This window comes from Pimephales promelas, chromosome 17 (assembly GCF_988280905.1).
Source record: "Pimephales promelas chromosome 17, fPimPro1.hap1.1, whole genome shotgun sequence".
Taxonomy (NCBI): domain Eukaryota; kingdom Metazoa; phylum Chordata; class Actinopteri; order Cypriniformes; family Leuciscidae; genus Pimephales; species Pimephales promelas.
In genome coordinates this window covers 5,437,206-5,463,457 of record NC_142785.1, presented here as the reverse complement: position 1 = coordinate 5,463,457, position 26,252 = coordinate 5,437,206, and the positions used below count along the sequence as shown (strand labels likewise).

General features: G+C 36.7%; 1 protein-coding gene across 2 annotated transcripts in view; it reads left to right on the top strand.

The window, feature by feature from the left end:
* The window catches only part of slc4a1b (solute carrier family 4 member 1b (Diego blood group)), a 34,171-nt gene that overhangs the window by 5,799 nt on the left and 2,120 nt on the right, over positions 1–26,252 (top strand). For both annotated transcript variants that reach the window (XM_039655264.2, XM_039655265.2), the window contains 12 exons: positions 2,302–2,470; positions 3,816–3,951; positions 5,817–5,883; positions 8,692–8,734; positions 8,867–9,051; positions 11,983–12,193; positions 13,346–13,549; positions 17,949–18,097; positions 18,194–18,388; positions 21,723–21,971; positions 22,093–22,182; positions 23,351–23,517. In XM_039655264.2, coding sequence (XP_039511198.2) covers positions 2,302–2,470; positions 3,816–3,951; positions 5,817–5,883; positions 8,692–8,734; positions 8,867–9,051; positions 11,983–12,193; positions 13,346–13,549; positions 17,949–18,097; positions 18,194–18,388; positions 21,723–21,971; positions 22,093–22,182; positions 23,351–23,517 — 1,865 coding nt within the window. The remainder of the gene's footprint in view (positions 1–2,301; positions 2,471–3,815; positions 3,952–5,816; positions 5,884–8,691; positions 8,735–8,866; positions 9,052–11,982; positions 12,194–13,345; positions 13,550–17,948; positions 18,098–18,193; positions 18,389–21,722; positions 21,972–22,092; positions 22,183–23,350; positions 23,518–26,252) is intronic.

Sequence of the window (26,252 nt, the reverse complement as noted above, 5' to 3'; positions counted from 1 at the left end):
CTTCCTAAATAAAACATAATACCTTTTTACGGATGTGCTCAGAGGCCTTAAAGCGTTGAACCATAATAATTGCTGCTCAAGGCTGTCTTAGTCATTATTCTTAGTTGCTGGATTGTAACTGACTACATGTTATCTAGCTTACGTAATCAGATTCCAAAAAGAAAAGAGTTTTATTTAGATCATATTATGTTTTAAAACACTTATAATTAGATTAGCGGTACCTATTCATAATTAATATATTCTGTTTTATTATTCTTTTTTTTATCTTTTACATTTTCTTTTCTAAAAAAAAAAAAATATCATATAAGATCGTACTGTTCAAATCAATGTTATAACAAGTTAGGTTAAAAGTAATCAAAGTAGTCAGATTTATGTTACCTAAAATGTGTAATGTAATAGATTAGATTACTGAAGACAATTTAAATCATGTAATTTCTATTCAGTAATAGACTACAATTTGTCAGTGATCTATCCAGCATCAATCCTTAAAGGGTTAGTTCACCCAAAAATGAAAATTCTGTCAGTATTTACTCACCCTCATGTTGTTCCAACCCCGTAAGACCTTCGTTCATCTTCGGAACACGAATGAAGATATTTAAGATATTAAGATCGCTCCTGCATACAGTCCATAGGCTTCTTGAGGGACTGGCTCTTGCTGTCCCCGAAAAGTCATTAAAGACATCGTTAAAATAGTCCAAGTGACTACAGGGGCTCAATCTTAAGTTTATCAAACGACGAGAACACTTTTGTGCGCAAAAAAACAACAAAAATAACTACTTTATTTCAACTATTCGTTTATTTCTCCCTCTCCGCAAGTCAGGTTACTAGTTTAATAGCGTAAGCTTCTGTTATTGTACGTCACACGCATCACACACACATGACCAGCGTCGGCCAATAGTGAGCCTACGTGTGACGTAGCTCTACGCAATCACACTACGTTAACTGACTTACAGGCTCATGGAGAAGGAAGTGAATAGTTGAAATAAAGTCGTTATTTTTGTTGTTTTTTTGCGCACAAAAGTGTTCTCGTCGTTTGATAAACTTAAGATTGAGCCCCTGTAGTCACTTGGACTATTTTAACGATGTCTTTAATGACTTTTCGGGGACAGCAAGAGCCAGTCCCTCAAGAAGCCTATGGACTGTATGCAGGAGCGATCTTAATATCTTAAATATCTTAATTTGTGTTCCGAAGATGAACGAAGGTCTTACGGGGTTGGAACAACATGAGGGTGAGTAAATACTGACAGAATTTTCATTTTTGGGTGAACTAACCCTTTAAAGGAGCAGTTCACTTTTCAAAAAACGTTTTCCAAGATGTCCATGTCTTTCTTTCTTCAGTCGAAAAGAAATTAAGGTTTTTGATGAAAACATTCCAGGATTTTCTCCATATAATGGACTTCATTGGGAACCAAATGGTTCAAGGTCGAAATGAGAGTTTCAGTGCAGCTTCAAAGGGCTTTAAACGACATCAGACGATGAATAAGGGTCTTATCTAGGACCCCTCGAGTCATGACTCGAAAAAAGATTTGTTCATTTTGATGAATGAGTTTGAACAGGAGAGTCACAAACGTGCATCGCAGTACAGAGCAAGGCTAGCAGTTGTGCTTATGAAACTTAAACTTTTTCGTTTCGCTTGATAAGACCCTTATTCACCGTCTGGTGTCGTTTAAAGCCCTTTGAAGCTGCACTGAAACTCTTATTTGGACCTTGAACCATTTGGTTCCCATTGAAGTCCATTATATGGAGAAAATCCTGGATTGTTTTCATCAAAAACCTTAATTTCTTTTTGACTGAGGAAAGAAAGACATGGACATCTTGGATGACATGGGGGTGAATAAATTATCAGCAAAAGTTTTTTTTTTTAAAGTGAACTACTCCTTTAAGTGATTGTGTGAATCTGGGTAAATTTGTGGATGGAAAACCACGTGGCATGAAAGTTGATTAACGTTTACGTAAAATATTCTGTTTTGTTTTATTTAACTGTGTATAAATTACTCAATGCCATGCTTTAAATTCATTGTGATGTTTAGCGGACCTACACTCTAAACAACAATGGGTTGTTTTAACCCAAATTTGGGTCAAATATGGACAAACCCAAATGCTGGGTTAAAAGTGTCATTTAAAATCTTAAACCAACTTTAACTTTCACTTTTAACTGTATTTTTTTTTAATTGCATTTTTAACCCAACATTTGAGTTTGTCCATATTTGACCCAAATTTGGGTTTAAACAACCCAGCATTTTTTAGAGTGCATGTATGATAGTTAGCTGAGCCGTTTATTGTGTCGTTTTATTATCTCAGACTTATGTGGAGATGAACGAGTCAGGCCAGCAGAGCTATTGGCGGGAGACGGGCAGATGGATGGGCTATGAAGAAACCTATGATGTTGAGGCGGGCCGCTGGGGTCCGTCCCACATCTCCTACCTCACCTTCAAGAGCCTGGTGCAGTTACGCAGGACAATGAACACGGGTGAGGGAGTGACTGGGGTCAACACTCAGCTCGCCTTTTCAATTCAATTCAAATCACTTTACATTTCCTATGTCAAAGCTGTCTCACTCTACCAAATATTATATACTTGTAATTGTTATTATGCATTATTATACACTACTGTTTAAAAGTTAGGCTGGTAAGAGTAAAAAATAAGTATCTTGCTCACCAAGCCTGCATTTATTTGATAAAAACAGTAGTATTGTTAAATATTATTAAATATTTTTGTTTATAATATATTTTAAATGCAATTGATTTCTGTAATTGCAAAGCTGAATTTCCAGCAGCCATTATCCTTCAGAAATTATCATTCTAATATGCTGATTTGGTGTTTTAATAAATATTTCTCATTATTATCAATGTTGACATTTTTGTGGAAACCTTGATATCTTTTTTTTTTCAGGAATATTTGATGAATATAAAGTTCGAAAGAACATCATTTATTTGTAACGTAAATTCCTTATAACAATGTAAAAGTATTAGGGCTGTCAAACGATTCATCACGATTAATCGCATCCAAAATAAAAGTTTGTTTTTACTCAATATATGTGGGTGCACTGTGTATAATTATTTAGTGTATATATATAAACACACACACATGCATGTATATTTAAGAAACAATATATAATTTATATAAAAAATATTTATATATAATATAAATTATATACATAAATCTATATACAGTACATTCATGAAAATATTTCTTATATATACAAGCATGTGTGTGTATTTAAATGTATAAAATAATTATACACAGTGCACCCACATATATTATGTAAAAACAAACTTTTATTTTGGATGCGATTAATCGCGATTAATTGTTTGACAGCCCTAAAAAGTAAGTCTTGCAGTGCATCTAAAAATAATTTATACGAAGTACATTATTTAGCTGTCATTTTACAGTAGCTTGCAGTAAAAATAAGCGAACATGTTTCATAAAAAATACATCATGTAATGATTAACAGATCATTTTGTCGATGTATTGATGTACATAAAGCTACTCTACTAATATAGTAGGCTAAGAATTATGGTCATTTATGTTTGGGAATGGTTCATAGATTAGAGTTATGGACATGTTTCCAAGGATTAACTTCACACTCACATTCTAGTGTCAATCCTGTCCTAACTGGAATATGAGAAAGAATGTAACTTCACTGCACATGCTCAGATGAGACAGTAGTAGATAGTAAGTGTCCCGTAAAACCTGCTCAACCTGTGCTCCTCAGCTTTGACCATAGTGTCTGTTTATTGTGGAAAGCCCTCATCCTCTTTTGCCTTAATCTTTCCTTTGCATTGAATTCTTTTTCATGTGTTTTGCTTGGATCAGGTGTGGTGATGCTGGACAGAGAGGAGAAGATGCTTTCCAGTATTATTGAGAAGATTGTGGATACCCTAGTTAGCAAAAGGGAGATTCAGCCAGGGGACAGAGATAAGGTTCTTCAAGCATTAATGCACAAACAGAGGTACTACACACACTTTCTGGTACCTTGATAACAAAAAAAAAATCAAGGTATAGCCTACTCAATAATTTTGGTAACGCTTTACAATACCGTACACTAATATGCATTAATTAATGCTTAACTAATGCACTGATAATCATGAGTTAATGTATAACTCATGAAGAACGAAACCATTAACTAATGATTACTGCATCAGCAACTAATAAAGAGTCTATATGATTAATAGATTAAGTAATACATGAATTGCTACTAATTCAATGTGTCATTGTGTATTAATTCCTCAATAGCATAGTTTATTAGCTAATAGTGTAAATGAATGTGTCAAAGCTATGCACTTCAACTTCCAGTTGTCTGCTTTAATCATTAGCTAATGATTTGCAAAGGTATCATTATGTTATGACTTTACTTGTTGGGGCACATCATTATTAACTAGTCATTTAGTAATTGTAGTAATTTGCACATGAATTTGCTCTAACAATGAAGCAATTAATCATGTATTAATGCATATTAGTGTACCAGTCATATTATCTGGAAGTTGAAATACAAGGCTTTGGCTCGTTCTGGTAATTAACATATTAGTTAACACTATTTGTTAAATTAGTTATTATGGAATTAATCCACAATTACATATTTAATTAATAACAATTCATGTATGAACTAATACATTAACCTTACAGACTCTTAATTAGTTCCTAAAGTGATAATCATCATGAATAGCTTAGATAATCATTAGTTACACATTAATTCAGCATTAGTTAAGCATGAATTAATGCTTATTAGTGCACCCGTATTGTAAAGTGTTACCATAATTTTCATGTGTACTAAGTCATCATTTAGAATTTTAGGCCTGGTTTCACAAACAGGGCTTAGATTAGGCTAGGATTTGGCGTTAGTTTAATTAGGACATTTAAGTAGCTTTTAAAAACATGCCGTAGAAAAAAAAACATTACTGGTTAGAGAAATCTCGAGACGAAACAATGGCACTAACATATAATATATTGGAAGATATGTCAGTGCAAGTTGCTTTCAGTTAAACAGCTCAAACATGTCTTTTAGTCTGGGACTAGCTTAAACCTTGTCTGTGAAACTGGAGGTTGATGTCATAGTGTGTCATAATTTTGACTTTTTATCTCATAATCATGGTTTACAAAAGCATGATTTTTTTCATATGTGGCCGAAATGGGCTTCCATAGATCCAAACTAAATCCTAAGATTTTAAAGAGGCTTGCCCTCCTGTCAGATATACGGCACGTGAGTAAACTTCACAGGCTTCACTGAAGGAGCACCGGCGTGCATTAGAATGGGAGTGCGATAACTCTAAAATATTAATTTAGCTAAATATTTTGCCCATGAAAGATTTCAAAACAGCTGCAACTGAATTATAAGACTTTTGAAAGACCTTTTTAGACACATAGGAAAAAATAAGCAATTTTATGTTGTTTCTACTCCTGCTGTACCAAAAACATAGCGTGTCTTCAAAACCGAGGTAGGATATTACACCCCTACTTTCAAGTACAAAATAGAAGACGTCATTAATATGCAAGAGTAACAGTTGCAAAAATGGTGTCATTAACTATGTACTTGCGTTGAAAAATAATTATGAAATATTTGAAGAATCAGAATATCAGAGACTTGGGGGTGTACTCTTTAAGGGCCAGTAGTAACCACTTAGCAATCACACACAACACCCTAGCAACTGCATAACAATGCACTAAAACACACACAGAACACCATAGCAACCACTGACAGCAGAATAGCATCATGACAGTGAATTTTGCTGGATCGTGCTTCTCGTTTTTTTTCAGACTTGTAGTGTAGTTATTATTCACCTTTAAAAGCATTCATTTTATTTCTTACTCTCTCTCCAGCCAGTCTTTAGAGACCCAGCCCCTGACTGCAGGCATGGAGATGGAGAAATTCTCTGTTACAGACAAAGTGAGCACAAGTTTTCTTCTAGTAACTGTTTCGAGCATGATTATAAAGGCCCTTTCACACTAAGGACAATAACTTTAATGATAAAGATAAAGTTCTCAAGATCGTTCCAAATATAAAAGAACAGAGTTCACACCACAACTATAATGATAACAGCTCCAAAACAATATAATTAGTTTAATATAATATATATTATTAATACGTAAACACTGAACGGCAACTTAAAAAAAAAATTCTTTCATTTCGAGATTAAAGTCGCAATGTTTCGAGAATCAAGTCGAAGCGTTTCCAGAATCAAGTCGAAGCGTTTCGTGAATCAAGTCGAAGCGTTTCCAGAATCAAGTCGAAGCGTTTCCAGAATCAAGTCGAAGCGTTTCGAGAAAAAAGTCGAAGCGTTTCGAGAATCAAGTCGAAGCGTTTCGAGAATCAAGTCGAAGCGTTTCCAGAATCAAGTCGAAGCGTTTCGAGAATCAAGTCGAAGCGTTTCGAGAATCAAGTCGAAGCGTTTCGAGAATCAAGTCGAAGCGTTTCGTGAATCAAGTCGAAGCGTTTCCAGAATCAAGTCGAAGCGTTTCCAGAATCAAGTCGAAGCGTTTCGTGAATCAAGTCGAAGCGTTTCCAGAATCAAGTCGAAGCGTTTCCAGAATCAAGTCAAAGCGTTTCCAGAATCAAGTCGAAGCGTTTCCAGAATCAAGTCGAAGCGTTTCCAGAATCAAGTCGAAGCGTTTCCAGAATCAAGTCAAAGCGTTTCGAGAATCAAGTCGAAGCGTTTCCAGAATCAAGTCGAAGCGTTTCCAGAATCAAGTCAAAGCGTTTCCAGAATCAAGTCGAAGCGTTTCCAGAATCAATTTGAAGCGTTTCCAGAATCAAGTCGAAGCGTTTCCAGAATCAAGTCGAAGCGTTTCGTGAATCAAGTCGAAGCGTTTCCAGAATCAAGTCGAAGCGTTTCCAGAATCAAGTCGAAGCGTTTCGAGAATCAAGTCGAAGCGTTTCGTGAATCAAGTCGAAGCGTTTCCAGAATCAAGTCGAAGCGTTTCCAGAATCAAGTCGAAGCGTTTCGTGAATCAAGTCGAAGCGTTTCGTGAATCAAGTCGAAGCGTTTCCAGAATCAAGTCGAAGCGTTTCCAGAATCAAGTCGAAGCGTTTCCAGAATCAAGTCGAAGCGTTTCGAGAATCAAGTCGAAGCGTTTCCAGAATCAAGTCGAAGCGTTTCCAGAATCAAGTCGAAGCGTTTCCAGAATCAAGTCGAAGCGTTTCCAGAATCAAGTCGAAGCGTTTCCAGAATCAAGTCGAAGCGTTTCCAGAATCAAGTCAAAGCGTTTCCAGAATCAAGTCAAAGCGTTTCGTGAATCAAGTCGAAGCGTTTCCAGAATCAAGTCGAAGCGTTTTCGAGAATCAAGTCGAAGCGTTTCGAGAATCAAGTCGAAGCGTTTCGTGAATCAAGTCGAAGCGTTTCCAGAATCAAGTCGAAGCGTTTCGTGAATCAAGTCGAAGCGTTTCGTGAATCAAGTCGAAGCGTTTCCAGAATCAAGTCGAAGCGTTTCCAAAATCAAGTCGAAGCGTTTCCAGAATCAAGTCGAAGCGTTTCCAGAATCAAGTCGAAGCGTTTCCAGAATCAAGTCGAAGCGTTTCCAGAATCAAGTCGAAGCGTTTCCAGAATCAAGTCAAAGCGTTTCGAGAATCAAGTCGAAGCGTTTCCAGAATCAAGTCGAAGCGTTTCCAGAATCAAGTCAAAGCGTTTCGTGAATCAAGTCGAAGCGTTTCCAGAATCAAGTCGAAGCGTTTCCAGAATCAAGTCGAAGCGTTTCCAGAATCAAGTCGAAGCGTTTCGAGAATCAAGTCGAAGCGTTTCCAGAATCAAGTCGAAGCGTTTCCAGAATCAAGTCGAAGCGTTTCGTGAATCAAGTCGAAGCGTTTCCAGAATCAAGTCGAAGCGTTTTCGAGAATCAAGTCGAAGCGTTTCGAGAATCAAGTCGAAGCGTTTCGTGAATCAAGTCGAAGCGTTTCCAGAATCAAGTCGAAGCGTTTCGTGAATCAAGTCGAAGCGTTTCGTGAATCAAGTCGAAGCGTTTCCAGAATCAAGTCGAAGCGTTTCCAGAATCAAGTCGAAGCGTTTCCAGAATCAAGTCGAAGCGTTTCCAGAATCAAGTCAAAGCGTTTCAAGAATCAAGTCGAAGCGTTTCCAGAATCAAGTCGAAGCGTTTCCAGAATCAAGTCAAAGCGTTTCGTGAATCAAGTCGAAGCGTTTCCAGAATCAAGTCGAAGCGTTTCCAGAATCAAGTCGAAGCGTTTCCAGAATCAAGTCGAAGCATTTCCAGAATCAAGTCGAAGCGTTTCGAGAATCAAGTCGAAACGTTTCGAGAATCAAGTCGAAGCGTTTCCAGAATCAAGTCAAAGCGTTTCAGAATCGAGTTTCGAGAATCAAGTCGAATTCTCAAAACTTTTTGACTTTGATTCTCGAAACATTTCAACTTGATTCTCAAAATACTAGAATTTATCTATTTATTTTTTGCTATTTATTTATTTTTTATATTGGGGTTCAGGGCTTACGTATATTGTATTTAAATAATATAATTGGAATGAACTGATGAACAGTTAAAACATTGACGGCCAATCCGAACCTATTCTGCTTTAAAGAGCTTGAGCATTTAAAGCAGCAGATAAAAACTGCAATAGAATAAGCAACAATATCTTCTGCTGGTGTGAACGGGCTTTAACACAGCTTTAATTTATAATGTATTATCTAAGTTTTGAATTAAATGATGAGTCATTTGACATTTTTTGACCATGTGGTTTTATTCTCAACCCAAGCGGGACACATCTGATCATGCAGAAGCCTCAATGGTGCTCGTAGGTGAGGATATTTTCATTAATAATTCCAATCATTTACATTCTAAGGTGTGACTTACTAAACTAGTAATGTGTTTCTGTTATCAAACATTGACTGTATTTTTTACAGCAATAATGGTGTGTGTTTGTGTGTAAGGTGCTCTGGAGTTCCTTGAGAGGCCCACAGTAGCATTCGTGCGTCTCCGGGACGCTGTGGTGCTGGAGTCGGCTCTGGAAGCTCCCGTGCCTGTGCGCTTCATCTTTATCCTGATTGGCCCATCCACAAATGACATGGACTATCATGAGTCTGGCCGAGCAATGGCAGCACTACTAGCTGACAAAGTAAGAGAACTGACAGGAAAATCAAATTGCAACAGTTACCTATTTAGGTTTAACATGAGTTCTCTGTCCTTTTAAAAAAAAGCTCTGTCGTATGCAAAGTGCTTCCTTTATTTATATGGTAACTTATTCAAAATCATATTTATGTTTTCTATAATGTTAAAACGCTACAAACGCACACCTCCTCTTGTTCTTAATTGTACCGAATGTGCAGTTATGTGCTTTACATCTTCAAAAAATGTTTAAAAATCAAAACTTGCAGATAATATAAGTATTTTTTATTTAGCCCATGATTTACTCACCCTCAAGACATAGGTGTGTATGACTTTCTTCTTTCAAATGAATACAATCGGAGTTATATTAAAAATATCCTGGCTCTTCTAAGCTTTATAATGGCAAACTTTATAAAGTTTTATTTTAAAGTACATTTTAAGTCATGGGGCCCTATCTGGCACCCAGCGCAAAAGTTACTTGATACTTGCGTTTCAGATCGTTAAAATAGGGCCCATTATGTATTATTATTTTGTCATGTTTTAAAGTAAACTTATTTTGCTGTGTTGACTGACATACTAAAGCAAACGTAAAATACTTGATGTAATTTTAACTGTACTGTTTTAAAGTAAAAATATTTTTAAATGTACTAATTTACAACTTCATTCTTAAAATGTCTAATTACAAATATATTTGACATGACATACACGTTTCAATAGAAATGTCATAAAAGTATATTTTAGTTTGGCATACTTGTCAGTGCATTTGGTCATATTAAAGACAATAGAAGTAAATATGAAATATAAATGTATGCTGTAGTCAAAAAAAGCTCTCTGTTTCTAAAATTTAAATGAAAAACATTACATTCATTTCAAACTTAAAGGGACACTTCACACATTTGCAATAAGCTTTGTATCTTTAGAAACCCAGTCATATTTCTTAATGGTCATGGTTTATTCCCTTATTTTCCCCTGAGATGGGAGAAATAAGGATTTAAGTGTTTTACTTCCTGCTTATTATGACGTAAATATCGTCATTTTGCGTCACAATAAGTAGGAAGTCATATTTCATTAAAATCTGTAGACTACAAACATTAGCTCATTATTATTCAAGGGTGTGGGACCCACTCACCCTACAGTGGGCGCTGTGGAGATAGGAAGTATGATAATCACGGAAGAAACTAAACATGATATGGAAGAAGAGGATTTTGAAATTCTGCTGCTATGTTTTATGTTTATGATCCGCTCCTCCGTGCAACATGAGATGCGAGACCGGTGCGTGAGTGTCTCACTGGTGTCTTTCATTATCACTCGTGCCGTCCTCTCACATCCCTCGCCCAGTCGCCCTCGTCCTGCTCGCCACAGCCAACTAACTAGAAATTTTGTGTGAAATGAATTTCAAACTCTGGTGACAGCTAACGTTATCCTTGTAGACAGAAGAATGATTTCTCTCATGTGCACGTAGTTCCGTATTAGTGGGTGTGGCTTGCGGAGCTGTCCATCGTGCTGCATTGCGGGAGTTGTTGTCTTACATACAAATGCCCCCTTCAGTTATTTTCTGTCTTTTCTCGGTCAAGAGGGCACCAAACTCAAAAATGATTTTACATTTCGACTACATATTTGATCTACTTGCAATAAAGATTAATGTTGAAAGGGGTGAAAGCTCCTTTTAAGTATATTATTTCCGTAATAAGTACTCTTTTTAAAAGTATGCTAAAAATGTTACAAACAAATAGTTCGAAACAGGCTCATTCTGACATCACAATAAAATGACAACAAAATCTTCAACAAAAATGTAAAAAAAGTGGTGCTGTCTAAAGATGTTACACTGGAAAACTAAAATTTACACCAAATCTAAAAATTACACTGATGTGCTTGTGTTTTGGGGGTACAGTACCCTAAAAGGGTTGGAAAATACTGGTACCATATTAATTATTCATGCCCCAGGAAATGCTGGCAAAAAGGAGCATGTGAACCACAAAACAACCATCTTTTCATCTTAAAGGGATACTTCAGGATTTAGCATTAAGCTTTGTATTAGTAGAAAACTTGTAGTATTTTCGAATTACCGCGCTTTCCACCCTCATATCCCCCTGAGGCGAGAGATTTATGTATTTTTTGTCTGGAAAAAAATCCTCCGATGACACAAAAATCGCCATTTTGCGTCATCGTAGGATTTTTGTCTAAAGACTAAATAGTCATTAGTAGGATCTGTCCTGCATGTTCTCAACCCGCCCATAGAGGGTGGATCTCACTCACAGAATGAACACATAGTGTCGGCCATCTTTTTTTAGAAGCTAAGCTAGCAGGCTCTTGTTCTGTGGAGAAAGCTGAGTAGTAGGGGTTACCGTCCTCTTTTTCCCAGACATGCCCGGCCGTCGATGTCCGGGATTCAGCTTTTGCTTTCTGCAGTCGCCATTCATTGTTTACATGTACACCTTTAGTTTCAATCTAACTGAATTCATTCCGATTGGTGAATCTGAATGTAGTGTTTACATGAACGCTAAACAAGTGATCTGTTGATGTGTGTTTTAACTCCCAGTCTCACAGGTGTCGCTCATCGGTAATCATGCCAGCGGCCACGAAACACATTTTTGGGCAGACTTATCACAGAGACTCACTAGTAGCCTAGACTTGTTGTTTAACTATTGCGCTCTGTTACCGGTAGGCGTGGCCTCCTGGGGCAGCGAAGCTAGTGCATTCTGGGAGTTGTTGTCTTTCATCCACATAAGCCAGAAATACATTTTCTGGCTTTTCTCAGTCTAGAAAGCTCCAAATTCACATTTCTTCTACATAAATGACCCATTTTAAATACACATTCACCTTTCCAGAGGTGAAGTATCCCTTTAATTCAGCCTCTCTGAAGATTGAAGTTATTAAAGAGAAACAGCACATTATATACAGTTTCTCTCTTGTTTTTCCTACACCTATCTTTCACACACAGGTGTTTAACCAAGCAGCTTTCCAGGCTCAGAGTGACCGGGAGCTGACCGATGCCGTGGGAGACTTCACGGACTGCTGCATTGTGATCCCGCCCACTGAGATTCCCAATGAGTCCATGCTAGCATCACTCATCCCCTTCCAGAAGAGACTACTGCAAGAGAGACTCCGCCCCTCTGACCCCAAACTCCGCCTGGAAGTCAAACCCCGCAAACGTAAGGAGACATACACAAAGTACAGCCCATGATTAAAGGATAAGATCACTGTATAATATATTATGTGTGAATAAAAATATATAACTACAAGTAGATCAGAGGTTCAAGCAGTTGAAACCTCAATTGCCATGCTATGTATTGTGGGATACAATTGTAGTCTAAAACTTCCTTAAACGATTGGAGAGTTTTCTTGTTATAGTTGAAATTTGCCATACAGTGTCCTCAGGTATTCAGGTGTCTATGTGTACATGTTTAGTTTAAATTTGGACATGTTACTGAGAATATATTGTAATTATTGTCACACCCAACAATTTCATTGGTTCATATGAACCTTTTTGGAAGGATTATTTCTAGATGGTATACATTAACTTTTTTTTGTAAACTGGACCCACGGGCTGGGGTCATTTTGAAAGTTGCTTCCAGAAAATATAAAATGGCAGAAATATTTCTCAAAAATATTTTCTGAAAAGCATGAGAGCATTTGATTTAGGAGTATTGAATATAAAAGTGCATTTTTTATTAAGAACTATATAAGCTTAAAACGAAATGGAAATTGGAAATAATGTAAATGAACTATGTGCAAAAATCTAATTTAGTTAATTTTATTACACAGAATTAAAACTTACTGGTATATTAAATTGTGATTGTTCAGTTTGAAACCTCAAATATTTGGTAACGCTTTACAACAAGGCCCCATTAGTTAATGCATCAACAATGACAATGAGCAATACATTTGTTGCAGTATATTAAATCTTTGTTAAGCATAGATTATGTTTATTGTTAGTTCATGTAAAATGAACAGATACAACTGATTTTTAATAATATATTGGTAAATGTTAAAATTGATTAGCTGAGATTGGAAGCTCATTGTAAAGTGTTACTAAATATTTTTGTATACTGACACTACAAGATAAAATTGACCCCGAAACAGATTTCCTTCATGGCTCTTTTAAGTTCTTAGTTGAAGCCTGACATTAAAACCTCATATTAATAATTTGTGAAATAGTTGGGAAATGTACAATCAGGCCATCATTATCATAAAATAAACCCCTTCCAGGTGATATTTAGTTTCCTCAACTTTGTGTCATGGTGTTCACTTTGATTATGACAGTCTTTTTTTTAGATATCTAATGCCTATCTATCTTCCTTCAGCTTCTAAATCCTTAGCACCTCCTCCAGAAGATCCGCTTGCCCGCACCGGTGTTCCGTTCGGTGGGATGATCAGAGACATGAAGAGACGATACCAGCACTATGTCAGTGACATCACGGATGCTTTGAATGCTCAGGTTGTTGCTGCCATCATCTTTATCTACTTTGCTGCTCTCTCGCCTGCCATCACCTTTGGAGGTCTCCTTGGTATGCATGTTTCCCAAATCCAGTCTTAAAGAGCACCTATCATGGATTTTTGAAAATGACTGTTCATGTAGTGTGGAATATAGCTCTAAGGGAATGAAAACATCCTGCAAAGAGTTATATCTGAAAGTGCACCGTATATAAAGTTATTGGGTCTCATTCATGAAACATGAGCAGAACGAATTTGTGTGTAAATCGTGTGTAAAGTGGTTCGTATTTGCCAAATGTTAGTTGGTACGCAAGAAATCTACACCTGCTCCCAGCCACGCGTAAATGGTGCGCTTAAAGGGATACTCCACTTTTTTTGGAAATAGGCTTATTTTACCTCTCTCCCAGAGCTAAACAGTTGAGTTTTACCATTTTCGAATCCATTCAGCCGATTTTCTGATATTTAGAAGAATATCAGTAACCAGACAGTTTCTGGTCTCATTGACTTCCATAGTATATATTTTTTTCCTACTATGGAAGTCAATGGGACCAGAAACTGTCTGTATACTGATATTCTTCTAAATATCAGAAAATCGGCTGAATGGATTCAAAAACGGTAAAACTCAACTGTTCAACTCTGGGGGAGTGGTAAAATGAGCCTATTTCCAAAAAAAAAGTGGAGTATCCCTTTAATATCCGAACGTTTTGCTCATTAATAAGGCTGCATTTTAATTCACCTTAATCGGGTAAATATTTAAACAGCATTTTGAAAAAATATTTTATATAGTAATTACATACGGTTTTTCTTTTTACTTCTTATGAGAGCCAGTATAGGCCTGTTTGAGTCCTCCAGTTTGAATACGATTTTTCCGAAGTGAAATAATTCGTTTTTTGCTGTCAAGCTTAATGTTGAACCATTTTGTTCTCACTTCTGGGACTGTTCGATTGACAGATGAAACTCCATGAACTGCATAGTATGCTGCCAAGCTTCCGTTTTTTTAGGACCTGATAGGCCACTAGGCCTATGTACGCTTGAAAATAAAATGTGGCGTTTTGAATGAACTTCTGATAATAAAACTTTAATTTCTGCATCCGAGGAATCTTTCTTTTTCATTCGCATTCATGTTATTATATACCTATATATAGTTGTCAGTCGGATATAATGGGCGGGATTTATGGTAATTGAGAATGAACGTGCACGCGCATCCCATTTACGACTGGTTGGAATTCACTAACACACACACATTTCACTATCACATCTGACGTTTACGAAGTATTTGTGGATCAGGAGAAGAGTTTTCGGGAAGGTCTCTTTACGCGCAAATCACTCTCATATTTACTCGTATATTTACGAATGTTTCATGAATGAGACCCATGGTCTTTCAAAAGTGAGAGTCGACTCTGAGTCTATGAAATGAATTGTTTTTGAAACGAGTCATTAGCTGTTACATCATGACGTAGATAGGTCATTGGCCGCTCCCAACAACTGCGCGCATACGGAAGTGACGTCTAGAACACATTCAAATACTTCAGCTGAATCGCATCATGTCGAGAAGACGCTGTGTTCTACATTGCAAAGACAGTTCAGCCACTTGTTTCCATTGTCCAGGGACGAGCATGTGAAGAATCAGTGGTCAGAGTTCATATTTGCAACGCCCGAACCTTGTGTTCTCATCATTTTAATGACGAATCATTCAAAATTCAAAAACCTAAATGAATTCAAATGTGTTGATTCGCAAGCCGGTTGTTCCCGAAGGAGGGCTCAGTATCCAGTGTATATGGATCAGGTTCGTCCTCCTCCGAATCACAATCTGTTAGTAATATTAATAATGTTTGCTGTTATGTTTTCTGTAGCATGCACAATATAGTTATATTGTGTTGTGTACACTCTGCGCAGCTTCTAAGCGAGGTAAAGTTAGTTTTGTTATTGATATTCACCAGACATTCATTGAAAAATGGCAATTACCTCCTAAACGACTTAGCCAAATATGACTTCGCTCTATATAATAAACACTGCCCCGGAAAGCTTGCTCTTGACGGAGACGCGAGTAAGGGACCGTGTGGAAAGTGCACTTTTTCTGACATGTTTTTTCAAACACTATATACACAATTTTCAACATTTGACAAGCTATAATCCTGGTTATGGGCGTTCCGTTGCGACAGTCTCTGCCTACGGTTTACCAATAACAACTGACTGGGTCATTTGACCAATCGCCGCAGATTCGCGTCACTCAAAGGAGGTGTTTGGGAAAATGAATCGTCGAACGAATCATTTGGGAGTCGTTGAGCAAATCGGGTAAAAATAAATGCATGTTATAAGACAAATAAAGTGTTTTTTATCCTTGCGTGCTCGTTAATCTGTTTTTGGGAACTTCTAAAACAAAAATAGGAACATTTCAAATGCTATGATAGGGGCTCTTTAAGGATTGAGCATTCTCACTATCATTTTGCAAGTTAAGTAATTGATTATTTTTTTTAGAGAATAGCTTTCAGTGTGGAAAGAGAAGACATACAATGTGAAATTACACATTTTCCCATCTATTGTTTGTTCAATAGTGATTGCCACACAGTCCGTTATATTAGGAAATAGTGAGCGAATGACTATTTGTTCAACATTACATGCACAGTGCTCCTAGCCTAGAAATCTAGACGCACCCTTAGCAGCAGCAAAAAATGTTTCGCAGCCAGTGTGGTCTAGCAACTCTCTTTAGACGTTTTAGCTGGAGAAAAAAAAACAAACTTTGGTCAGGCCAATCACATTTTTCAATCAATCACATCATCATTTTTTTTTTTTAAAGATGTGTTCGGAGATTTACCGACTGGATACGCTCTGACTACGTCACCTTCTTCGTTGCTCTGATTGGTTGTAGCGCTATCCAATTGCGTGCAGAGAGAATTTGAAAGTCAACCATTTATCCCGCCCCCTCGGATTGAGCCCTGTCAATGATGGGTTCCCAGACCTTGATGTAGGTCTGGCATGCCAGACAACAGTGCACCCCAAGTTAAATTGGGTCTTGATGAAGCTAGAAAAATAATAGAAGGATTTAATTAATTTTAATAAATTGAGATTTAATGAATTTGAATTCTAGATATGTGAATTTTAACAAAATCATTTTTTTATACAGATTTATATATTTTTAAGCAGCTAATCTTTGCTCCGAAATTTTTAGAGGTGGAATTAGATGTCTTAGCAAATAATTTGACAAAAGAGTTGAGTAATTTACATCTACAGATATTACTGTTGGTTGTTTAACATTTGTATCATAAAACAGTTTTAAATTTTTAAATGTTTAGCTTCTTACCTTGCACTCTTTCATCATTGAAAAGTTTCAGCATCTTGCTGAAATTCATGTTCTGTATCCAAATACCGTAATCAGATTGTAAAAGTTTTTGAAAGTTTTCAGATGAATAAGCTCAGAACATTAGAATTTTGAAGCTGCCTTTTTATCATTTATATATATATTTCAGAAAAACAATTTAATTTTGTTGAACCTTTGGTCTAATAACACATTGGTACCTAGTCAACCAAGATTTGTTTTCATGATTATCGAATGTAAAGAGTTTTATCTCTAAAAACTGTTTAGCTTATAACGCTAGTATATAGCGCATAGACTAATGAAAATAAAATTTGCTAGTTAATACCACTAACAAGGCTCAAAATAGCCCAACAGTAACACAGTAACTTAACCACAGTCCCTACATGCTAACCGAAGTATTGAGGACGTTGTAAGTGTACAGACCGTTTAATAAGAAGATATTTTATAAAGACAGTCAACTTCGCGAATACAGGCAGGAGCCATCTTTGGAAAACGAATGCACGAATGCCGAGCCAAGTGCGCTGGTGAGATGTGAACGAACCAGAACTTGGCTCGGCGTTCGTGGTTCGACGATCTCAGAAACAAATCTCTCCTTTAATTATCTAGAAAGTAGGGCTGTGCAAAAATTAATTGCGATTAATCGCATCCAAAATAAAAGTCTGTGTTTACATAATATATTTGTGTGTGCCGTATACAATTATTTTGTATATATAAATACACACACATGCATGTATATATTTAAAAAAATGTGTTATTCATATATAAAATATTTATATAATATAGATTTTGTATTTATATATGCAGAATTTAAGCGCAGATAATTCTTAAATATATACATGCATGCATAGGTATTTATATTTACAAAATAATTATATACAGCACACACAAATATATTATGTAAACACAGACTTTTATTTTTGGATGCGATTAATCGCAATTAATTTTTGCACAGCCCTACTAGAAAGTATATCAAATAAATAAAATATGGCATACAAAAACCATTAGCTCCATAGGTTTTTCAGCGGATCAATTACACCAAAAATCTGATTCTTTCTGCCTCTCTAAACAAAGCTGAAGAGAGCGAACAATAAAAATCAAGATTTTTGAAGACTGACCTTCTAAAGGTTTGCTTGGCACTCTTATTCTTCTCTCCACAGCTGATAAGGTGGAGAACATGATGGGTGTGTCGGAGCTGATGATCTCCACTTCAGTGCTGGGCATTATCTTCTGCCTGGTCGCTGCTCAACCGGTGCTTGTCATCGGCTTCTCCGGGCCGCTGCTGGTGTTTGAAGAGGCTTTTTTTACTGTGAGTGTTTGTCTCTCTTTACAATGTTTATCTGATGTACAGCATCGATGTTGTGTAATTGAAATTCTCCCATCATGCCTTCCCTCCCGGCTGTAGTTCTGTAAGTCTCAGGGCATTGAGTACATCGTAGGCCGAGTGTGGATTGGCGCGTGGCTGGTGGTCATCGTTGTGGTGATCGTCGCCTTGGAAGGAAGCTTTCTGGTCCGATTCATTTCCCGTTTCACTCAAGAGATCTTCTCCATCCTTATCTCCCTCATCTTCATCTATGAGACCTTCGCAAAACTCGGCAGGGTACATACTTTATTTGCCATTTTAACGTTTTGTTGCGTTCTTTTACATCTTCATTCAACCATCGCTGGATATCTTTTGGCTTCATACATTTTTGCTGCATGATAAAGACTTGTTTAATCTTTACAATCTAAAAAATGGGTTAAAAACAACCTAATTTGGGTGGTTTTTAACCCAAGGGCTGCCCAGATATATCAGAACACATGTTGGGTTCATTTTGCCCAGCAAATTGTTGTTGTTGTTTTTTTAACCCAGCATATTGGGTTGATTTAACTCATGCCGGAGCTTGTATCATGTTCAGTTGGGGAACTTCTAACTTCAGACCACCGCCCTGTGTTTCACTCATGGCCAAAACATGCATAACCTCCATAAAAAATGTACAGTTCTGAGAACATATTTGAACATCCTAAGTATTTATATTCTGTTTCTTTTTTGAAAATCATAAAATTGTATGCAAGCATCAGGCGTTTCCATCATGCGAAAAGACAGACGTGAGTCATGTGACACTCATGTAGGTGACTCACATCAGGCCCGTGTTTGTTGTTTTGCATAAATGAAACAATATACAGCAAAATAATGAATTTATAGATTAAATAAAATGTACACAAATTTGGACTTTACCGAAGACATGCACCAATTTGACGGAGCTGCACGGTAAATAACAATAGGGTTGTCAAGTCTGACTGACCCATGATCTGGGTAACACAAAAACCATCCAAACACCAATGAATGACCCAAAAGGCTCAACCCAGGATTTGGGTTGAAAAAATAACCCAATATTTTTTAGTGTAGGAATTTAGTTAACCGGACCAGAAGAAGACCATGCTGTTAAAAGGCAACCAACCTAGAATATAATTTAAATTAATTTAGCATACTTTGAAAATTAATACCCTCTAAAGTTTTTTCAACAGTAACCACTCTTATGCAAAATTATAGTTAGGTTGCGTTTACCATAGATATCTATATAAAGGCTAGATATCTCGTCCACGCTGCTGGCCAATGGAGGTCGACGTCTGCACCTGGCGGCCATCTTGTCACAGGCAGCTCGCTCACTCGTAACATTGTGTTAATGGTACATGTACTATTTAAATAACCATAACTTGCTCAATTTTCTACCGATTTTCAAACGGTTTGGTTTGTTATAATCGTCAGAGATGTAGTTATGACACAGCATACTTATGAATAATAAGTGTATGAATAAATAATCATCCAGATAATCATAGTCATGTTAATAAACCAACCCGTTTGTAAATCCGTCAAGATTTCAACGAGATAAGAGTATTTGTGTTCGTGCTGACCTCTCATCTTACATCAGCTTGCCTGTGACAAGATGGCCGCCAGTGATGACGATAGAAACTCTGCCTTAACCCTTGTGCATTGTTCAAATTCATACCCTTTCGTTGTGTTCGTGGCTGAAAAAAGCCACTACTTTAAACTGCTGTAAAAATTTATCAGATAAATATTTTTTTCAAATTTTTTTGCATAAATCTATTAATCAACCTCAGTCCTGATCAAAACTACTAAATGTTTTAAAAAAATTCAGGATTTTAACTCTTTAATTGCCAAATTCATTGCCAATGTCGTTTTGTTTGTTTTTTCCCCAAATCAGTGACATTTTTGAGTTTGGCAATTAAAGAGTTAAAATCCTGATTTTTTTTTTAGTAGTTTTGATCAGGACTGAAGTCGGTTAATAGATTTATGCAAAAAAAAATTTGAAACAAATATTTATCTGATACATTTTTACAGCAGTTTAAAGTAGTGGCTTTTTTCAGCCACGAACACAACGAAAGGGTAGTGAGTTTGCCCAGAGTGTACTGTTGAGTTTTTGAAAAATTTCAAAGCATTTTCCCAAAATATGTGTCAAAATAAGATTTGTCATCAAAAATCATTCCATTTGCTGAAACAAGGAAAAGGTCATGGCCAAATTAAGACTAAAAAATACCCCATAGTGGCTGAAAAAAACCGCAACAGCACATAAGGGTTAAGACATCTAGCCTTTATATATATATATATATATATATATATATATATATATATATATATATATCTATGGTGTTTACACTAATCAGCCAATCAGGACATGGCACGTTTACATTTGTTCACATTAAATAGCCTCTGTATCTGGATAACCAATCGGATTTCTGTTTTCTGCATAATATTGAAATTAGGCACAACACCAGATTAAGAGTAAAGATGAGACAAATGAAACAATGTCCCAATTGCTTTCACTCACTCACTTTACTTACTTGCCTATGCAATCTCCAGTCTTAGATCAAATTAAGTTTTTTGAATGAAGGAATACTTCCAATTGATCATACAAAAATAACTGTGTTGCTCATGTTAAACGAGTCACATCATCGATCATCTGGGTTTAAGGTTATACACTCTTAACAATGCTGGGTTGTTTTAACCCAAAATTGGGTCAAATATGGACAAACCCAAATGTTGGGTTAAAAATGTAATTAAAAATTTTAACCCAACTTCAACTTTCACTTTCAACTGTACATTTTTTAATTACATGTTTAACCCAACATTTGGGTTTGTTCATATTTGACGCAAAAATGGGTTGAAATAACCTAGCATTTTTTAGAGTGTAGCGTGCAATGACTATATTGACAGAAATGGGAGATTTCTGTCTAAACACGCTGAAACAATAAAAACATTCAACATTTAAAACATTTAAAAAATCTGATTCTGAATATTCCTCTGGCAAAGCAGCTCTTCATTAAGATCTCATGATTGACTGCGATTGTACAAGGCGATCGCCTCGTTCAGATAATGTTGCACAGTTAAAATAAAAAATGACACGCACAGTATCATGTAAGTCTAAATAAACTGTTTTAAAGATCGACGTTTATTGTAAATTTCAAATAAGTTTAATTTCTTGTCTAAACTGCGTCTGGCCATTATTTGTCTAAGCTGGACCAGCGACTGGACCGCTATTAATCGCTAAGCAAGTTGTAACCACCCAATACAACCACTTAATGCTACCAGAAACCAAGCAGAACAACCTAGCACAGCAGTGCAACTCACAACACCTTAGCAACTGCGTAGCAACCACTTAGCAACAGGCTAACAACCACTCAGAACACCTCAGCCACACTGTAGAAACCCCCATAACACTGAGCCAATGAGTTTGCATGGACAAGCAAGACTCGCTTAATTTTCTTCACATAACACAATTTTGTTTAAACAGCTAATATAGCAACTAGACACTCCTTTTATTTAATTATATATTTTAAATTTCAAGAGAGCATAGTTGTGATGATACTCTCTCGAGACATTAATATTGTACAATAATATATCTTTCTCTCTTTGCTTCATTCCTTCATTCTAGGTTTTCAAAGAACACCCTCTTATCCTGAATTATGAACATTTAAACAGTACAGTTGAGGACCCTTGGCACTCAGTTGTCAACTATCAAAGACTCCTGGATAATGCTACAGGAAATGTGTCTGTTGTAAGAAGCGTTCAACACCAGCCTTATCCCAACACCGCTCTTCTGTCCATGTGCCTCATGTTTGGCTGTTTCTCCATCGCATACTACCTACGCATGTTCAAGAATGGCAAATTCCTGCCTGGCAAGGTAAATAGATTATTAATTATTGTGATGAAAATATGAGAACTTGACTGTTTACGGCAGGCTTCGGATTGCGCCAGCTGTTTGTTGTTCTTGCTTAAAATATAAAGATCTCTTTGGTGCACAGATTCGACGTTTGCTCGGTGACTTTGGAGTTCCCATTGCGATTTTCATCATGGTTGCTATCGATATCAATATTGAGGATACATACACTCAGGTATGTTTGTAATTTAGAATTTGTGAATATTATTTCATTATAAGTGAATTCCATGGAATTGACCCTTCGCTAAGCCACGCCCGAAAAATGTTACTGGCCAATTAGCAACCGTAACTAGGCGTGGGAGGTCTGGCAAGCTTTAGAGCAAGGTGTGTATGGATTGTACAAATCTGATACCCGGTATCCTTAAAGTTTGGATGGGGGAGTGCAATTGTTTTCCTTCCCGAAATTAAATCTAAAAGCCGCGGGGAGAAATGATGGGCGTGATTAAAAAGTGTGGGAGACCCATTCACAACTAAATGTCGACAGGATTAACGAAAACACCTATTGCTTGGAAATATTGACGGTTCTTTGGTCAAAATGCATTTTAACGTAAAATATGACGATTAAAGACAAGACGGAGACTCACTGACATCGCGGAGACCCAATCCGATCGCGGCTCTCCCGGTGTTAGTGTTATTCCACAAGATTTATGGATAAGCTGTTTGATTTGTAATTATTAGTATTATTTTCACATTTCACTTACCTTGCTGTGCACGAGCATAGCTGTTCCTTAATTTGTGTGTTTCCAATTTGAATGGTCAGCATATGAGGCGCTGCTGCTTGCGCTGGGACTATAGGCTTTAGAGCTTCAATTTTTAACAAATCATCTAATCGGTTGCATATTGTGTCGTGGATATATCCCTCGATTGGTATACTGCAGTCCCTTTTGTACGGTGGCCGAGAGGTGCAAAACAAATCACAATTATGAAAACAAAAAAACAAGTCAGAAAACACAACGACAAATCTGAAAACAAATTAACAAATTGTCGTTGTGTTTTCTGAATTGTTTTTTTGTTTTCATAATTGTGATTTGTTTGGCACCTCTCGGCCACCGTAAAAATGACTAATTATCTCATTGGGAAAGTCTGACACCGGTGCATACATACACTGTAATAGATGTGCCAGCCACGAAAGCTTGACAGGTGTACCAACAGTAACTAGGCCGGGGCTTAGCAAAGGGTCAATTCTAATTTTCATTTTAGATTATAAGTAGATTCCTTATTTTTTAGGTTTCTGATGGGCATTGGCTGCCTTTATAGATAGATAAAAGTTTTAGGGCACCAATTCAGATCCAATCCTGTAAAGTTACTGTCTTGACCTCTCTGACCTTTGACTTGTGTTACAGAAACTGGTGGTGCCTAAAGGTCTTCAGGTGTCCAACCCTAAGATGCGGGGCTGGATAATCAACCCTATGGGTGAACACAAGCCCTTCCCTGTGTGGATGATGTTCGCCTCTGTTGTTCCCGCTATGTTGGTCTTCATCCTCATCTTCCTTGAGTCTCAGATCACCACGTGAGTAATTTTTTATGAAGGAAGGGGATTTGGTACAATTAATTTCTTGTACAATCCATTAACTGACAGGATTAGGCTTCAACAAATTTTCTGTTCAAATGCTGCACATACTCTAAAAAATAAAGGTTCTTTATTAGCATTGATGTTCCATGAAGAATAATTAACATCCATGGAGTCTTCCCATTTCACAAAATGTTCTTTATAGTGGAAAAAAACAATCTCAGAGAACAATGAAGAAAAAGTGCACTTTAAGAACCAGAATGATGCACTTAAAGGGATAGTTCACTTTGAAATTAATTTTTGATGTTTTATCTTACCTCAAGGGCATCCAAGATGTAGGTGTCTTTGTTTCCACAGCATTTTCAATTTTGACATTTTTCAGTCAAACCGTTGTTGTCTATCAGTCATACACTGGAGGCTAAGGGGGTCCACCAAAAAGCATGCACAGAGAAGTCCAAATTAAACATGATTTAATGACTCGTAAATGTAAGTACACATTGATGGCCTAAGACACGAAACGAGCGATTTGTGTGAGAAAACGAACAGTATTTATATTGTTTTTACCTCGTGTAATCACAGTGACGTCCAAGTGATCTGAATCAGTTGTGCAATGTTCAACTGAACTGAACTGAATCCGTTCAATGTTATGCCAGAAGTGATCGCTTGCATGTGATGTCGCTCAATATTTACACGGAGATTTCGGAAGTTTTACCTTTAAAATTTTTATATATACCGAAATCGTCTTCCATTGCGGTTTCCCGTATATCTAAATATGTTTAGTGAAAGGTAAAACTTCCGAAATCTCTGTATAAACAAAGAGTGACGTAGGCACGCAAGCGATCACTTCCGGCGCAGACCGAAGCGCCCGTGCCATCAGATCATTTTGTAATGGCTATGATTACAAAAATGATATAAATTCTGTTCGTGTTCTCACGCAAACCGCTCGTTTCGTGTCTTAGGCCATCAATGTGTACTTACATTTACGAGTCATTAAATCATGTTTAATTTGGACTTCTCTGTGCATGCTTTTTGGTGGGACCCCCTTGGCCTCCAGTGTATGACAGTGTATCCAGTGTAAACAATGGTTTGACTGAAAAATGTCAAAATTGAAAATACTGTGGAAACAAAGACACCTACATCTTGGACGCCCTTGAGGTAAGATAAAACATATCAAAAATTAATTTATAAGTGAACTATCCCTTTAATTATGGTAACTGGAAAAACATTAAGTGGGTAAGTGCTGTCAGGCTTTGATCTTGAAAGGCAAAATAACTATTCATACACTAAACATAGTGCATAGTATAAGTGCAGAGGGTATGGATTGGATATAACTTGAAGTCCCCCTGTAGTCAATAATGGTATCCCTTAAAACTCATCAAAAGACATATTTAAACGTTTTTTTCCTGTTAAAAAAATTCTTCATCCCTTAAAATAGCTTGAATGTCATTTAGTATGCTTCATTTAGTATATGTGGACCGATGAATATGAAAATTGGTCCCCGCCTCAATCACATGAGCTCTACCTGCCTAAAACACTGTTAACTTTCGAGTAATAAATGAAGCACAATGGCAAGTGGAAATACAGTTTAGTTCACATTGAAATTAATTTTTAATATGTTTTAGCTTACCTCAAAGGCATCCAAGATGTTGGTGTCTTTGTTTCCACAGTGTTTTCAATTTTGATATTTTTTAGGTCGTTCTTGTCTGTCAGTCATATAATGGAGGTCTATGGTCACCACCTCAAAGAGCATGCACAGAGAAGTCCAAATTAAACATGATTTAATGACTCGTAAATGTAAGTACACATTGATGGCCTTAGACACGAAACGAGCGGTTTGTGTGAGAAAACAAACAGTATTTATATCGTTTTTGTAACCACAGCCACATCCAAGTGATCTGAAGGCACAGGTGCTTTGGTCTGCGCAAGTGCCGGAAAGCGGCAGAAGTGATCTCTTGTGCGGTTGCAAAAAAAAAAAAAAAAAAATCTGAAATTTCTGTAAAAATCTCTTTTTAACTGTAAGATAAAAAAAATGTATATGAATGCTGTTTTGAGTGATTTGAACGTTTCCTTTTTGTTAAAAACCGAGCAAAGAGATGTTTCTCCGCCAGCCACCGCTCTGCATCTCCGTCATCGCTCTGATTGGTTTTAGGTCTACCCACGACGTCTATTGTTGACGCCCCTCTGGAAATGATTTGTCTATGACGCTTTGCCAGACCATATCTAGTTTTAACCAGGCTAACTCAGTCATGGTGTTGACATGAATTTAAAACATATTAAAAACACTACATAGACATATAAACAACATTAAAACGTGATTTATAACTATTTAGAAATAAATGTTCACAGAAAGGGGATCTTTGGGGATCCCAGAATGGTTCTTCATATGGCATCAAGGCGAAAACCCCCGTTTGGAACCTTTATTTTAAGAGTGCAACATAAAGTAAAATGTACAGTTATACACTCTAAAAAATGCTGGGTTGTTTTAACCCAATTTTGGGTAAAATATGGACAAACCCAAAGTTTGGGTTAAAAATGTAATTTAAAGAGTAACTAAACCCTAAACCAACTTTTTTTGGTTAATGATCTGTAAGAATGGAGCTTTATTAATACCAGTCATTGATTCGAGTAACTTTTTTGACATTTGTGTATAAAGTGTTTTATTTCTACAATATATGGTGTAAAAACGTCTTAGACGCCCTCTTCAGGTTGAACGATGCTACTGCAGTTGAATTTTC